The sequence below is a fragment of the Euprymna scolopes genome, chromosome 24, assembly GCF_053919585.1.
Source record: "Euprymna scolopes isolate OS-2025 chromosome 24, ASM5391958v1, whole genome shotgun sequence".
NCBI lineage: Eukaryota > Metazoa > Mollusca > Cephalopoda > Sepiida > Sepiolidae > Euprymna > Euprymna scolopes.
In genome coordinates, this window is record NC_136505.1 from 12,512,502 (window position 1) to 12,528,154 (window position 15,653).

Sequence of the window (15,653 nt, forward strand, 5' to 3'; positions counted from 1 at the left end):
GTCATAAGAACAAATGAATGGTTATTTGCTAATCGAATTGAAGAACTAAAAAGAAAGTTGAGAAAGGAGGCGTATGTGAAAGCGTGGACATCAATAAACTTTATGGGATTGATGAAGTGTCGACAATAAAAGAAACAACTAAATTCGAAAACGAAATCATCGTAAGTCACAACAATCAGACCGTTTCCACAGAAGCAATCGTTAAACGTATGCTTGCACATTCCAAACCTTACATAGTTTTCTAAACAAAAACTCAAGAACTTGCTCAAACGTAGCCTGCACTTTTTGATGAAAGAGAAAGTACATAAAAAATAAAATAAATAACAAGATCTGAAATAGGAATTAGTTAAGGTGATTCCCATTGTAATTGGAACGCTTGGGACCATAATGAAAAGCCACCATAAATGGCTTAATCAGATTGATCAGACAATTTATTTTCCAATTTTGCAAAAATCTTGCCTGTTAGGAACATCGAAAGAGTTAAGGTACAGCTTGAATATCTAAAGTCCAAGAAACTTACCTGATGCTCCCCTCTTCCCACCAAAAAAATCCAGCTAAAAACATGCAAAAGTTCAGACAGTTAATAATAATAATAAAACTATTTACTTACCCCCCCCCCTCAATGTAGTCGAGGGGAATAGGAAGGCTGCTGAAAAAGAGCACCAGGCAGACCTTTACGAGAGGGAGCCAAAAAGACTGGGACCTGGGGAAGGGGTCTTATTGTCACCCAAATTCCAGTGAAAACGAATGGGCAAGCGAGAAGTCAATGGTAAACGGCCGTTGCAATGATGCAAATTCATTTGCAAATATTACAGATAGAGGTGGAGATTACTGGAAATCTAGAAAAATCCGTTGTCACATTGAGTTCTCACGTTGAGTCTCATTTTCACAGCGTTTCAGTCGATGTAACTTCCGACCTTCTTTAGGTGTATCTTACTGAACTCTGGGAATCTTTCTGTTGAACTCGGGAATTTGCACTAAATTCTGAACTAACATCTTTATTTAATCAAGAGGGGTAGCATGCACTCGTTCAATTGATTTCATTACTTGGAGAAAGTCCTAAATAATTTGGAATTGCATTTTGAGTGTCGCCCACATTGAAGATTGAACCTTCAACCTCTACAATAGTGTATTTTACAACTGAAGTGTACCAAGTACTTTATCCTATATGCCAATACTCATGAAGTAGTAGATAATGTACTTATTAAGTATCTCTCTCTCTCTCTCTCTCTCTATATATATATATATATATATATATATATATATATATATATATATATATATATATATATATATAAAATTCAATAGAATACGCAATTTATTATATGCTTAATATTCAGTAATGTTCATGTTCAAAAACACACCATTACCAATATTTGTCTTGGATATGTTGAATTTTATTCATATTATTTGGATTATTTGGACTGTTGTTCTCATTTTGAATGTCATTTTCATAACGTTTCGATCGATATAACCCCTTTCTTCATGTGTGTCTTATCGAACTCGGGAATCTTTCTGTTGGACACGCGAATCTCTATGGAATTTGAACGGAACTCTTCATCTAATTCACTTAAAAGCAATTCTTCACAGACCCCTGGCGCAGTGGATAAAGTACTTGAAAAAAAATAAGTTGTATAAAGTAACTTCTGAAGGATTTATCTCAATGTGGGCGATCGAAAATATAATTGCAAATTACTTAGGACTTCTATCCAGTCATGGCTGACGGAACAAGAGCATGCTACCTCCAGGAATTTAATAAAGTGTTTGTTCGAAATTCAATGCATATTTCTGAGTTCGACAGTGTAAAGTCGAGGACGAGAATGGGCCGGCTGTGGCCAGCGTGCGGTTGGAGGAAGAAGAAAAGTATCCGGGTAAGATGGACGATGGCAGGAGACTTTTAAGTGATGTCGGAAGGAAAGTATCGGTAATAAAAACTTTTGTCAAAAAAGAAAAAAATTGCTGACCCGGATTTTATTTTATTTTTATTTCTTTCCTTTGTTTGTTTGTAACTGCAACGTTACAATGCCCCCCCCCCAATTAAAAAAGATATTTTTTTAAGAATGGAGCAAATTCCATTGGTTTCAAGTTGAGGCGTTTTTGTCCTAAGATGCACTAAAACATGTACGAAGGTTACCATTCGCTCTGTATAGAGTATTGTTGCCAAAAACTGCGGGCTGATACACCGACCAATAGTCTCTCGCTCTTTGATAGGAGGCAAACAAGAGCATTTAATCTAATACATCTCACACTGTCTACCAAACTACATCCACTGTCCCATCGATGCATCCTTGTGGTTGTTTTACAACGATTTTCAAGGAACGACGAACCTTCTACGATTATGTCCCCTCAAAATAAATATCCACAACCAAGCCAATAATCAGCAAAATCCCACCTCTTCACTGTAGACGCTCTCAGATGCCGGAAAAAATTCTGTTATAATAGTTTTCCGCAAACAGCTTGTTTTACGAATTTCCTCCCTGCTCCCTGTGTCTCTAACTCTACGACAATGTAGATATTTAAATCTATATAAATAAGCATCTTGCTACACAATTCATCACTTAGGATGCTCCTATAAACCTGAGCCCTAATTCATAGTAGTCCTGTCCGTCCTCATAGCAATTTGCCTTATTTCGGGTCAATAAATTTTTTTTTAAACTTGTGAGCATCAAAACGTATAAAACTGTTGGACAAACTTATCTTCGACCCAACCACTTTATTTTGTTTTTTTCTAAACACTTGCTGTTAAACATAACTAACTATTAACTATATGTTTATTAATTTTCCTTTCTCTTTGATTTTATAGAGAAAAACTGGAATTCGAATTCAAAACATCCAAACCGGATGGTCTTCTGTTCTATGCGACTCGTCGGAACGACGAGTCTGAGCTGATGGCTGTACAACTGGTGAAGGGTCATCTCCTTTATTCCATCCGATGCAATCAAGGTTACGCCACCCTCATCATACCGAAGAGGAAAGTAGATGATGGCGAATGGCACACAGTAAGTATCGTCCTTTAATATATTTAAACGATGCTTATTTCCTTTCTCTTTAGATAACCAGGGTTAAGTTCTTTCCTCTACATAGATTGGAATATTTGGTTCTGCCTTGCAGTCGGTACCTTAAGAACATGTTTTTGCTTCGGATGCATACAACACTTGGCTGTGTTCACGATGAAAAGGCTTTCCTTGCTAACTCACAAGCAGCTGATTCTATTAATACTTGAACGGCGAAGATACAGGAATAACTTGATTATTACAGACTACATCATGAACTGGAAAGTGAGTCAAAATGTTTATGGTTTTCTAGCCTGGCGTCATAACGGAGCATCTACAGGGTAGAACGATAAATGTGTCGCCCTAAAGAAAGCAACACTTCAGCTTTTTTTTTTAGACTTTTATTGAAAAGAATCAATTTAGGTAACTTGATTATGTAGTAGAGCTGACATCTATTCAATGTAGCCAACTTCAACCTAAATCACTGCCTCATTACGGGTCTGGAACTGGGAGCATGCCTTTTCCACAAACGCCAATGGGAGCTTGGCGAATACTTGGCGGATGGCGGCAATCAGGCTGGCTTTAGTGTAGTAGGAAGTCATGTTGGTGATGTTCTCAACATATGACCAAACGAAGTAGTCCAACGGGTTCAGGTCGAAGGAGGTGGGGGAATGAGAGAAGGGTACAAAGTCGTAGCACTCCTTCTGAACCCAAGCCTGGGTCTATTTGGACTTGTGGGCCAGCGCAGAGCCCTGCTGCCACACCCAAGGTCTGCCAGCGTCCATCTGATTGCATCAGGGGATCACCACACTCTTCAGCACATGCAGGTACACTTTGTTGTTGACTTTCAAACCGACTTCGAAGATGTGAGGTGGCATGATGTGGCCTTCATTTGAAACCACACCAAAGACCATAATCGTGACCGAAAACTTTGGTTTTACCACCCTGGGCACGTCCCTGTTATTTGTGGCAGTTACCTTGGATTTATTTTATGTAATGTACATTTTGTTGCAATTTAAAAACATTATCTTTCATCTAGCAATGAATGATATAGATATAAAATTTTCAATGATTTTTTTTTAAAAGTGCAACAGAATGTACATTACATAAAATAAATCCAAGGTGATTTTTGATTCAATTTAAATTAAATTTTTATACCTTACTTTGTAAAATTTATAAAAGTGCACTTTGAAGATAAATAAATTTCTAACTTAATCTTGTACCTTTATTTTTAAAGCCTATAGTAAAAACATTTTGTTTAACAATTTTCATGCCTCGGATGAAATGCTTTTCTAACTTGTAAACATTTTAATCGGTTTCCTTCCGGAAAAAAGGCCCGCTAAGGGGTCAAAATTGAAAAAAATTTGTTTGCAGAAAGGGTTATCGGATTTTTATCTGTTTATCAACAGTAGTTGGAATAATCCAAATAATACAAATGACCAAACTCCATCTAAAAAAAAAAAAATTTTTAAATGTCGATACGAATAAATGCACATTGGTCTTTATTATCAGGTGGAAAATGATTAGCAAGTTCATCTTTGGCCCGGGCCCTTCGGGGCCTAGGCAACAAGTGTCAAGCAAAGACCATATGTGGGGGCAACCCCACATATAAGACCTTGGTCAATGTAGGGGCAACCTTTCATACCAATTGTCACTATCCAGCTCCCCTACTCCACGGGGAGTTGGTCCCCATTTCCCCTTCACTCCTCACTTTAAAAATCGGCCTTGTGCCTAATTTGCTCGGTGGGGGAGCAAATAAATACCCTTACCTCTTTTTAAAAATAATATTCCACGTTTAATAACATTACATACATACACCGCATCTCTATTATAATACGATCTTTTTTGCTTTACAGATTCGGTATTCCCGGAAACGGCAGAAAGGTTTTCTTGAAGTTGACGGTGTCGTCTATTACGAAAATTATTTACTTACGTGTGGAGGATTCACATCGATTGTTTTCGGCGGAGTGAGAGCTAATGATTGGGGATTAAAGGCAGTAAAAAGCCTCGAGGTAAATCTCTGTTTTCATTTTCTCTTTTTTAATATCTTAAAAACTAAAACATCGATAAACGGTAGATGTCATAATATTTTGTATTAGAGAACCTGTGACCCGTTGAGTCAGTACCTTATATACATATATTATCTATATATCTATAAAAATGAGATTGTGTATGAGGACACCTGTATAATCAACGAATTTTTTATCTTTAGACTTGAAATTTAGTATATAGAGTATTCAGACACACGGAAAACATATTAATGGGTTTTCATCCGGAAAAGGTGCTGCTAAAGGGTTAAAATTCGAACATTGGTATTTGGGGTCATCGGATTTTTATCTGTTTATCAACTGTTTCACGAATGCACATGCATGAATCGTTCACATGACATACTACTAATGTAAAGAATAAGTAGGTTTGAAAGCATATTTTTATGGAACGTGTCAAGCTGGCCAAATGGTTATCGTACTTGACCCACTGTCTTTAGATGTTGAGCATTGTTTTTTTACTTACACGAAATGAACTGTTTAGAAAAAAAAACATAATACTCGTATGCACATGTCTCAGTTTCTTTCCGAGTTTTTTTTTTTTTTTGTACTTCATTTTTTTAAAGGAATTTAACGTTACGTTTAATACATTCAATATTTATCTTTATAATAAATAGGAAATCTGCATTAATAGTATTTATACGTATTTTATGACCGGGCAACGCTAGGCGGCCTGTTAGTTATCTATAAAGTTAGGTGTGTGTATATGTGTATGTATTTATACGCACAGGGTTTAGACATAAACTAATTGACCGATTATTTAGAGTTTAGGAACACATTTGCTAGGAATATGCATAGCAGATTATAGTTCTAAACTTTTTAGATGAGGTATATATGTTTGTATAATAGTCGGTATATATGTTTGTATAATAGCCATAATGATAAAATATAAAAAACATTGTAAAAAAACTACATCTGATTAAAAAATCGTCTTACACATTATTAACCATGCTGAAACTAGCTACATCTTAGTTTCGTAAATATAATGTTTCTAAGAGCTTACCATTTGGTGGTGGATTTAATTAAAATTTCATTCTATAATAAGTTAGAAATTATACCCTTAAGGTTCCCTGATAATTAAATTAGCTTTATCATTCGTGTAAACTTACTCCCAACTAGATTAAAAAATTCGAAACCTTAGCGTGCAGAGCTACCCCTTATTTTCTGTCAAAACATGGAAACTTTTACACCTGACGAAGAGCAGAGTTTATTTCGATCGAAACTTTGTGCAAATAACACTCAAGGTGGGAACACATATCCGATTAATCTAAACAATACATGGTAAAATTCAGATACGTCCGCTTTTGTAAAATATTAATACCAGGTATTCGACATACATTATTTGGTCAAGATCAAAGTGTAGTATCTGTTCCTCAGATGCTGCACTTCCATTTCTTGTTCTCTTTCGGCGGAGGAGAAATCCTTCACGACTGAGACAATTTTTATTTTTGTACCTTTTCTCCACGTTAAAAAAACGACCCTGGTGTCTAACTCTGTCCCGTGGGGAGGCATAGTAAATCGGTACATTAATAAATGTTAACTCAAATTACAGTTTCTTTGAAGTATTTTAAATGGTTTTAAGGTGTATAGTATGAAAGAAAAATGTACATTTTCATTGAATTTGATTCATAATAATTAGGCACCAATCATGGAAAACCATCTTAATTTCAGTTTCTTCTGAAGACTCTTTAAGCTTGAGCCTTAAATTTTAGACATTTTCTAGAATCAAACTCATGTAATGGATTTTGATTAAAATTTGAATAAGGATTCTAGTCACAAGGTTTAGTATCATTTTACAAGGTGTTTCAAAAATATATTTCTACTGACCTGTCTCGTTGCGTTCGCGAATCTTTGGCGCGCCTTTATCAGCGTTATCTGGACAATAATGGTCATTAATTTGAAAATCTGCGAACATAATTCTTAAATTACATGTCTTTTGTCATCATGAATCCCATCCTCCGCTTGGTGCGGATTGCGAACCCACGTGACTTATTTTTCGCCATTCCTTCCAGGGCAAGTTTGTTGATGGACACCCAACTGTTGAGAGATGTCCAATCAAAAACATTTTCTCCCCCACCTTCTCATTGGCTTTCATATGCCTCTTTCGCCTTTTAACATACTCTTAAAGCATAACTTTAATTTAATTTAATGGTTAATCGTTTGACATGGCCAACAATTTTAAGGATTTTACTTTGGATTTTATAAAATTGAGGCGGTAGGGAAGTAGTTTGACGGATGGTGGATTTTATTTTCGATCAGGCGATGTACCGTAATGAAACGCATTACGTGATTATGAAACATCTCAATGTGATTGGTTAGTTGTTTAGTTCATGTGATACAATCAAGTCCATATAAAACTACTGGCAGGACATTAATTAAATAAACTTTTACTTTAACAGTTATCGGCATCATTTTTGATTTTATAATGGTGCTATGTTTTTGGAAAGAGGTCCAACCCAGGCTGATTCTGTGTTTCAATGTCGTCTCGTGATCACTGTCATAAATAAATGAATTGGATGACCTGTTTGATGAGTATACTATGAATAGTCATGTTTAGGTTAAACTGTAGACATACATTCTGTTTTCTCTAGGTTTATTTCTAATCCTATCTCGTTTGCCTTCGTTTATTTCTAATCCTATCTCGTTTGCATTCGTTTATTTCTAATCCTATCTCGTTTGCATTCGTTGCTAAAAAAATATTAAAAACTTTTGTTCATATCTTCTGTATTCAAGACTATTCCATTTCATTCTATGTTCATAAATAAATGTTTTATCCTCATTCGAAGTGTGAGTACATTTTTTGTAATACAATATAGTATTGTTTCCATATTTTTGTTGTCGCAGCACTCACTAGTGTATCTCCCTTTTGAACAGAGAACAAAAAAGAATCTTTAATAAGTCTCATAATGTTTAGCAACTTGTTTTAGACATCTTGTATTTTGATTTAAATCTTTACAAGGGGGGATAGAAGTGGTGCAAAACTGTTCTGTATAGTGAATCAATTATATCCTTCACGAGACGGATGTTCTCTTAGTTTTCTTTTCTATTTAATATAATTAACGTCCTTTTTTTTTTAATACTTTTTCAGACTGTCCGCGACAACAATGGCCAATATCAGTTCAGCGGCTGTTTACGGCGATTAGACATTACAACTGGCACTGATGAGCCTCCTTATTACGTGAAAGTGACCTCCTGCAATGTATGAGATTTTATATCGCCAACCAAAACATGGTCGCCATTCTCCGACCATCCACGATCTGTGACGCCCGTACACACACACACACACACACACACACACACACACACACACTAAAATAAAATAAAATAAAATAAAATATAAACAAACATAAATGAATAACGAACTCGACCACAAAACACAAATTGCAGAAGGACATTTAACCAAGGGAGATAACCGGTACCATATTCACCCCTGCAAACAAACAATAACAACAACAACAAAAAATGTAGTAATCGTTAACATTTATTTATTTATTTATATAGCAAATATATAGTAACTTATATAGTAATTTAGTACATAACGAGCCGTTCAGTTAAGGAACTGATGGGTCAGTACTTTCCTTTTTTTTCCTTAAAGGATTAAAAAATCCAAAAGAGGTTAGCCCTACCTTTTGAGACAGTCCGTGGATGGGGCGAGGACAATTACCCCTCATTAGTATTTTGAACCCCAAGATCGTGATCGTTTAAAATTCCAATGTTAAAGAAAATATGATTAAAAAGAAAACGCGTACAGTAAATGCTGAAACTGGTAACCAGCCAATATAGTTAACGACCAAGAAATTAAAACACAGACAAAAATAAACAAATAACTTTTACAAAATGTAATAAAATGTAATTCTCTAGAAACCCGTATATTTTTAAGTGTAAAAACATATTGTATGGTTTATTATCGTTGAATATATTATCGTCACTTTGACTTAGCCAAACATGTGTATATAAAAAAATAGTGATCGATTATGTTTAAAGATCATATGATGATCACTAATTCCAGGCTTAAAAAATAGAAAAAAAAGAAAAGAAAAAAAAAGACTTACTTTACCACTAACATTAAATCCGCAGGAGGTTTGTAGTGAGATGTATAGTGAGAATTAAGATAATTTATTTTTTAAGGAATGAAAAATCAACAACAGATGGATCGGCCATATTAGATTCTAAATGTATCCGAAAGATTAATACTGACGAAATACTATATTGAAGTAAAAATAATTCCAAAACAATTCCATAACTCTAAAACTGTGCAGGTCGGTAAAATATTAACTTTTATTGTATTTGGTAAAAATAATTTGTTACATCTTTTTATTTATTTATTTTTTTTTCTTGGTTGTTGACTATTTGCGAGTGGATGCTAGCTTTTAATGTGTTTTTAACACCGTTTTTTTTTTTTTTTTTTTTACAACCTATTTTCTTTAATTGACCGGTAAAATTGTCACGTGATCATTAGTGTAAATAATTAAGACTCGTCAAAACAAACCCGACAAAGATTCGATGCATTGTTTATATATATATATATATTTTTTTTTTTTCAACGACACGTTTTCTGCTTTTTATAACTGTCCGTAATATCACTGTTCAATAACAATTTGTTGTTGTAAATTTGTTGTTGTAATAATAATAATAATAATAATAATAATAATAATAATAATAATAATAATAATAATAATAATCGCTAACTTTTCATGTTTAGTTTCACAGTTGATGTGAATGTGGAAGAAAAAGTAAAGGAGAAGGTCGAAAAAAATACCAAGATTTGAAAAGGGAAATAAAAAGATTGTGGAAGTTGATAAACGTTTGTATCTATTGTGATGGGAGCCCTGGATAGTGTGACAAAAGAATTTGACAACTGAATTGAGAAAATTGGGATCCATTGCAATGTTGGGGTATTTTAAAAGACTGCCTTGTTGGGAACCACCAGAATCTGCGGAAAGTACTAGATGATTGAGAAAAGAAGATGCTGATGGGCAATGCTCATTTGTTATGATCCGCCTATCAGTATAAAATCGGCAATGACAACAGTCAGACACAAAATGTGACTACAATAATAATAATAATAATAATAATAATAATAATAATGACAATGATGCTGCTGATGATGACGATGATGATGTAAAACAGTGACAATTCAATTTGGTTGAAAACACCGTTTTATACGAAACAAGGTAAACAGATCAAATGACACAATTGAAGAATTCAATAATTTTTTAATTAAATATTTATTTACCGACGTAATTTATCGAATCACGATAGTACTGTTGGTGTCATTTTTTTTTTTAATATTTCGCAGGGTAACCCTCTTTTCAAAAGGAAATTACCACTTAAAAATTCAATTTCTTATACACAGTGCATAATGCTTCAAGCAAATTAAACCATTGAGTGATAGTGTTCTTGCATGCGATAATGTGGAAAAGAATTGTTCACTTTGATTTTTTTTAAGCATATGATTGCCATAATGTTATGAGAATTGGCAACAACTTTGAAGCATCTTTAATAAAATTTAAAATGTTTAATACACAAACTGTTTTGAAAACACGTTAAAATGCAAATATTAAAAATATCATTACATTTTTTATAATAATAATAATAATAATAATAATAACTCAAGAAAATATTGACAACTTCGAGCACGTGTTCTGCTTATAAGGCTTTCTTGAAGTTCAAACAATATAAACATTCAGTGCTTGCTTACATTGGCGATCTTTTAAGCCAACTTATTTACGGTGAAAACATTACTACGTATTTAAATGTTTTGTAGAAATTAGTATAAATTCCAAAAATTACGAAAAACGATCCAGTAAAAAATATTTAAAGGTAAAAGTAAAATTTATCGAACAATCGAATTTTATCGTAGGTTTTAATGTGGAAGATTTCTGCGACCAATTCAGTATGGCAAACTGACTTATCTCCCTTGACAAACTGACGTAAATTAAGGGTACGCTATTTTAAAGAAGAACGTAATTGTGGACGAATTCTTGTTAAAATTACATCTAGCAAATTTACTGGAACATTTTTCGTAGTGTTTGGAATTTATACTCATGTCAACATGGCACGTGAGTACATAATAATGTTTTCACTTGAAATGTAAATAAGCACCGAAAATTATGTTGGATTAAATCCACGCATCGTTCGCACTAGTCAAGGCCAAACGCGATCTTAACTTGCACACGGATTGTGAGTCCTTCTGAACGGCGCACATAATTTTAAGAGGAAAATAACGAATTTTCAAAATGTACGTTGTGTCGGTTCGTTCCTTTGCTAAAAAAAAAAAATGCTTTCTTCGTTTTTCTTCTTTTTTTTTTTGTAGCGAAATGAATTAGAAACCGATTTTTTTTTTTTTTTTTTTTTTTAGTTTAGTTCATTTTTCTTTTTACTTTGGTTCCAAACAAGTTATATGGCCCCTTCTGTGAATCAGGCGCCAGATTTAATGTTTTTTTTTTTTTTGCGGGGGGGGGGGGTCTGAAGTGGATAGTTATGCTGCGAGATGTTTTTTTACGTTCTATTAAAATCTCTGCACGTTGGTGTAGCCGGAGGAACAATAAGCAGGGAATGAGACCCAAAGGCAAGCGTTTCGATGAAAGAATCTATTAGGATAGAAAGACTTTCCGGAATCTCGAGCCATCTACAGTGAAAAGGTGAGACTTTGGTGCTAGTCGGGTTTGTCGGGCGCATTTACGTTGAGAGGCGTAAAAGTACATTAAGTTCATCGAAGCACATTCCGTGGCATTACTTGTAAAAACAAGTACAGATATCCAACATTGCAGGGATGAGACAAAATCTGGATTTTCGTAAGTAGTGTGGAACCGAATAGGCTTGAGATTCTTTTTTTCCACTACTCTGTCCAATATGGGGAGACTAGCGCTTGCTTGCTAGACGGACCTAAATATGGCAAAAATACTACAGGATGTCTAAAAAAAATGTGCTCATACTTCGAATGACGATAAAGTATGAATGAAGAGCAAAATAGAATAGCTTCGAATACAGAAGACAATTGTAATTGAAGAATCATGGTTGCAAATGTTCAATGTGCAAGTATACACGTTGATGCGTTAAACTGCATTAATTTTTAAAGTTATGCTATCCACATATTCTTAACTCATATGGTGGTGAATATCGTTGGAGAGTTAAATGTTTTGAATTTAGCTGATGGTACCGACGTTAATTAAAAAAGCAAACTTGATACTTACTACTAAATATTAGGTACAATATAATAATCAATAGATAATTGGCTCAATAATAATAATAATAATAAAATAATAATAATAATAATAATAATAATAATAATAATAATAATAATAATAATAATAATAATAATAAATACGTAATCTGCATAAATTAAAACATTATACTTAAGGTTATTTTACGACCGGGAAACGCTGAGCGGCGGGCTAATATATATATATTGTTTACAGAAAGTTTTAGATGGGATAAGTATTGGTACCGTCGGTTTCAAACTCGATAATTAGGACTGGTTTAGATACACATATCAAGCTCTCTTCAGTCAATACTCATCTCTAGTGATGAGTATTGGCTGAAGAGAGCTTGATATGGGTATCTAAACCGGTCCTAATTATCGGGTTTGAAACCGGCAGTACCAATGACTTATCTCATCTAAAACTTTCTGTAAACAATATATAAATAATACGCTCTTATTTTCGGATTTTTGTTATAATTGAGCACTCTGCTGGATTTTTTTTTTCCAAAAAAAATCTAATTATATATAGAGTCCTAGAGTGGATGAAACGCGGAATATTCAGTGTAGCTTAATCGCCATATATATTTTAAAACTTACTAACTAGCTCTACCTACGTATTGAGCACTTTTGAAGTAAATACTTAAAGTTTACGCATAAATTTATACTTTCGAATATTAATTTTATGTGAGTAAATGAAGTAGTTGTATATATATATATATATATATATATATATATATATATATATATATATATATATATATATATATGAATATATATATATGAAACAAATAAGAAAATGCAATAAATCCCGATTGTTAATTTTTTAACAAGTTTTGCACAGAGCAATTTCGTATAGGAATTGCAGATGACATGATTGTTAATGAACGCAGATGGCAAAGCAGTTGAAAAATGAATAAACTTATTCACTATAAACATTAAATGTTGTTGTTGCTCATTCAATATGTTTTAAAGGCGATGTGACGTCATATTACGTCTCCTGGGTATTTTTTGTACAAGATTACAGTTGATAATATATTTGTCATGGCTTTAATTTTTTTCTTGCTTTAAGTTGAATGAATAAAAGTAAAAAGACATTTTCACCGTGAAGAATGGAGTATGCACGATCGTGTACCGTTTCGTACGATTGATGGAAACTCTTAGATTAATATTGTCTTCCGTATGTGTTAGTAAATTTTTTAGTTTTGAACTAAAGCATATTTCCTTTTACTTTTGTTCGCATCAAACAATGCATTTTGCCCAGAAACGTTAAAAATTATAATAATACATTTAAAAGAAAAAAATATTCACAACAACAACAACAACAACAACAACAATAACAATAATAATAATAATAATAATAATAATAATAATAATAATAATAATGATAATTTAAAAAATTATTTGAACAATAAATGTATATTCATTTATTTTTAAAGTAAAATGCACATATGGTTTTAGTTTTCTTAAATTTAAAATTTTAATAATAAATAAATAAAATGTTAAAATTTTAAATATCTCTTACTTTACTGTATTTCCCCGATAATAATTTCTTCATCTTAATTTCACGTGTTCAAGTTAAAAATAATTCTTTAGGAAAATAAAATACGTCCACTTTTGGACAATTTTCGTAATTTTCCTCTGCAATTCGATAAAACAGAACGACTTCCGGTCTTATTTTGAAACTTTGTTGCGAGACATCAACAGGTTTCGGGGCGTAAGTGCAGGGACCATGTATATTTACGACGACCACGGTCAGACCATGCAAGTAAGTTGCTGGTCTGAAAAGTCACCTGCGGCCAACGGGTGTAGTTTGGATTTCACTAATAATTCTCATTATAGTGGGTGTGGTGATAAGCACTGGGATGGCTAGCAACTGTTGAATCGAAGCAATTACCATATATATATATATATATATATATATATATATATATATATATATATATATATATATATATATATATATGATTACAGAATATGGTTTCATGTTCTCCATCAAATAGCTCTCATGTGTCCCCTTCAAGTGGCTTTGAAGGCCAGCAGCTGATTTACAAGAGCAATGACATACACGACACAAAATGTCCACATCTTAACAGCGTGATTGGATCCGAATGAGAAATACTGTCTTTGTGCACAAATGCCTTTTCAGTCCAGATGCAGACCTGCATATCTTACTTCGTATAACAAACACTGTTTTATCAGGTCGCTAAGGAAAACTGGATGACGATGGTCTGGCAGTGTAAGATTTCATATGGTTCACATGGTCTGCCTTCAAAAGAAGAACACGTATACATGTTTGACATATCCAATTTGTATGGCCACATGGCAAATTCTCTAGGTTTCCTTTCTCAAGTGCTCTTTTCAGATTTGGACGCTTCATCTTCTTGACATGAAGAGAATCACATACATACATAATTTTCTATTTATACGAAAAGTTTTGGATACATATATACAGTCATGTGTTAGCTACGACTTAATTTCAAGTCTAGTTTCCTCTAATTTCCTCAGGCCGCTGTATATCTATTGTACTAAGTAAAAAGATTTGTTGTGAGATTATAGAGGTGAACCTTGAAGTGAGTCGCATCTAAAACATATAGTAAAAATGTATGCGTATATGTAGCCAAAATGTTTGTATAAATAAAAAAAGACTTGCTAAAATTCATGTCTACTACTTGGAAACTATTTTATGAAAACCGTACAACTATACAAACACTATGTATGTATGTATGTATGTATGTATGTATGTATGTATGTATTTATGTATATTAATGCCCCTTTGGAGATTATAATTCTGACAGTGAAGGACAACAACACATACGTAAGCTTAAGGAAATTAATTATGCATCTTTCTGTCAACAACTACATTTCGTTGAATCTGAATCTGAACGGATCTCAACGTACACGTATCCAAAGTGACTATGGCAGTTATATCAGCCAGTTTCGAAAAGAGCAAGAAAACTAACAAGAAAATCAGAGAACCAAAACATAAATATGTATACAGTAATAGTTCATAATATTTAACGAAACATGCTCTGAGGAAAGAATGCCTCACACACACACACACACACACACACACACACACACACACACACACACACACACACACATGACCATTTTGCTAACAGTCAGATATCTTTTATCCATTGCGCCACCAGCACAAACTACAAAGCAAATGAAATGTTAATATCTACATGTCATCCATTTTTGTTGATCCATTCTCTTTCGGAAAGCTTGAAATTATCGCCAGTTGTCGTCTGCGATTTCTATGGCTAAGTTCCCAACTAACAACGATGGAAATTTACGCGTTCATCCACAAACACTTTCGCTATGTCACAGCTCTATAGCACAGTTAGACTTTATATATACAAAGCGAAAGCGTGAAGGAGGCGAGAAAATGTGTGTGCGTGTGTGTGC

The 15,653-nt window shown here is 33.5% G+C and overlaps 1 protein-coding gene across 1 annotated transcript in view; it reads left to right on the forward strand.

The window, feature by feature from the left end:
- Nucleotides 1-8,763, forward strand: part of LOC145246595 (laminin subunit alpha-4-like) — a 67,368-nt gene extending 58,605 nt beyond the window's left edge. Inside the window, exons 4-6 of the mRNA XM_080108255.1 lie at nt 2,804-2,999; nt 4,850-5,005; nt 8,127-8,763. Of these exons, the coding sequence (XP_079964381.1) occupies nt 2,804-2,999; nt 4,850-5,005; nt 8,127-8,243 (469 nt within the window). The 3' untranslated portion in view covers nt 8,244-8,763. The remainder of the gene's footprint in view (nt 1-2,803; nt 3,000-4,849; nt 5,006-8,126) is intronic.
- The last annotated feature ends 6,890 nt before the right edge of the window (nt 8,764-15,653 follow it).